This window comes from Colobus angolensis, unplaced genomic scaffold, assembly GCF_000951035.1.
Source record: "Colobus angolensis palliatus isolate OR3802 unplaced genomic scaffold, Cang.pa_1.0 Scaffold60, whole genome shotgun sequence".
NCBI classification, from domain to species: Eukaryota; Metazoa; Chordata; class Mammalia; order Primates; family Cercopithecidae; genus Colobus; species Colobus angolensis.
The window spans coordinates 2,140,438-2,142,204 of record NW_012119599.1 but is presented as its reverse complement, the minus strand read 5'-3'; the positions used below and the strand labels follow the sequence as shown (position 1 = coordinate 2,142,204).

General features: G+C 52.7%; 1 protein-coding gene across 3 annotated transcripts in view; it reads right to left on the bottom strand.

Annotated features, from left to right (window-relative positions):
• The window catches only part of ERCC1 (excision repair cross-complementation group 1), a 23,515-nt gene that overhangs the window by 7,437 nt on the left and 14,311 nt on the right, over positions 1-1,767 (bottom strand). Inside the window, exons 7-8 of one of the 3 annotated variants that reach the window (XM_011963000.1) lie at positions 1,267-1,338; positions 982-1,050 (exon numbers count right to left, since the gene is read on the bottom strand). In XM_011963000.1, the coding sequence (XP_011818390.1) occupies positions 982-1,050; positions 1,267-1,338 (141 nt within the window). Of the gene's footprint in view, positions 1-753; positions 1,051-1,266; positions 1,339-1,767 lie in introns of those variants that run through there. The other 2 variants (XM_011963001.1, XM_011962999.1) reach the window with 2 other exon arrangements.

Sequence of the window (1,767 nt, the reverse complement as noted above, 5' to 3'; positions counted from 1 at the left end):
CCCGCCTCGGCCTCCCAAAGTGCTGGGATTACAGGCGTGAGCCACCGCGCCCGGCCTTTTAATTTTTTGAGACAGAGTTTCACTCTTGTTGCCCAGGCTGGAGTGCAATGGTGTGATCTCGGCTCACTGCGACCTCCACCTCCCAGGTTCAAATGATTGTCCTGCCTTAGCCTTCCAAGCAGCTGGGAATACAGGCATGTGCCACCACACCAGGCTAAGTTTTTGTACTTTTAGTAAAGATGGGGTTTCTCCACATTGGCCAGGCTGGTCCCAAACTCCTGACCTCAGGTGATCCAGCTGCCTCAGCCTCCCAAAGTGCTGGGATTACAGGCGCGAGCCGCCGCGCCTGGCTTAGAAGCTTTTTAACTTGACGTGATCCCATTTGTCCATTTTGCTTTGGTTTCCTGGGCTTCTGGAGCATTACTCAAGAAATCTCTGCCCAGTTCAATGTCCTGGAGAGCTTCCCTATGTTTTCTTGTAGAAGTTTCATGCATTGAGGTCTTAGATTTAAGTCTTTAATCCATGTTGATTTGATTTTTGTATATGGTGAGAGGTAGGTGTCTAGTTTCATTCTTCTGCATTGGATTGCTTCTGCTTTGAGACAAGATCGCTCTGTCACCCAGGCTGGAGTGTAGTAACGTGATTATAGCTCACTGCAGCCTCAACCTCCTGGGCTCAAGTGATCCTCCCACCTCAGTCTCCTCAGTAGCTGAGACTACAGGCATGTAGCAAGCTCACACCACTATGCCCAGCTTTTTTTTTTAATAAAGGCGAGGTGTCCACTTGCCCAGGCTGGTCTCCAACTTCTGGCCTCAAGCAGTCCTCCTGCCTCGGCCTCCCAAAGTGTTGGGATTACAGGTGGTAGCCACTGTGTCCAGCCTTTGGTTCTTTTTTCACCTTAAAACTTTGGGGTCTCAGGTTCTGTTTACTTGGGGCTCCCTCCTTTCCCCAGCTCCTTGGGTTCTTTCTCAGAGCTCTTACCTTCTGAGGGCCCAGGCCTGGGCATAAGGCCAGATCTTCTCTCGATGCAGCGATGAGCTGTTCCAGGGACTGAAAGGTGAAAGCAAGGGGTCAGGGTAGCTGAGCACAAAAGCCTCCCTGTCCCAGCTGAGGAGGGGCCTCAGATATTCCCCGGGGGAGGTGAGGGCCTGTGGGAAGGCAGGACGGGCCAAGGGGTGGGCAGGGAGATGGAAGGAAATGGGTGAAAGGCTTTCTAAAACAGGCAAAGGGACAGAAATGCCCAGGGGCAGGGGAGCCTTTCCTTACTCCAAACGTGGTCAGGAGGGTCTGACTGTCCGTTTTGTTGACTGACTTCACGGTGGTCAGACATTCAGTCACCTGGAAGAGGAGGAGGCAGGAGTGTGTTGGGAGAAGAAAGGCCAGGGAGACTGAGCCTAGAGGGCGGGGCTGGGTCACAGCTGTGTCCCCAGACTGCCTGGCATGCAGGAAGCACTCAAATGCTTTTTTTCCCTACTGATTAAAAAGTCATCTCAGGCTGGGCATGGTGGCTCATGCCTAGTAATCCCAGTATTTTGGGAGGCCAAGGTGGGAGGATCACCTGAGGTCAGGAGTTTGAGACTAGCCTGGTCAACATGGTGAAACCCCATCTCTACTAAAAATACAAAAAATTACCCAGGCGTGGTGGCAACACACCTGTAGTCCCAGCCACTCGGGAGGCTGAGGCAGGACAATCACTTGAACCCAGGATGCAGAGGATGTGGTGAGCGGAGACTGTGCCACTGCACTCCAGCCTGGGCGACAGAACAA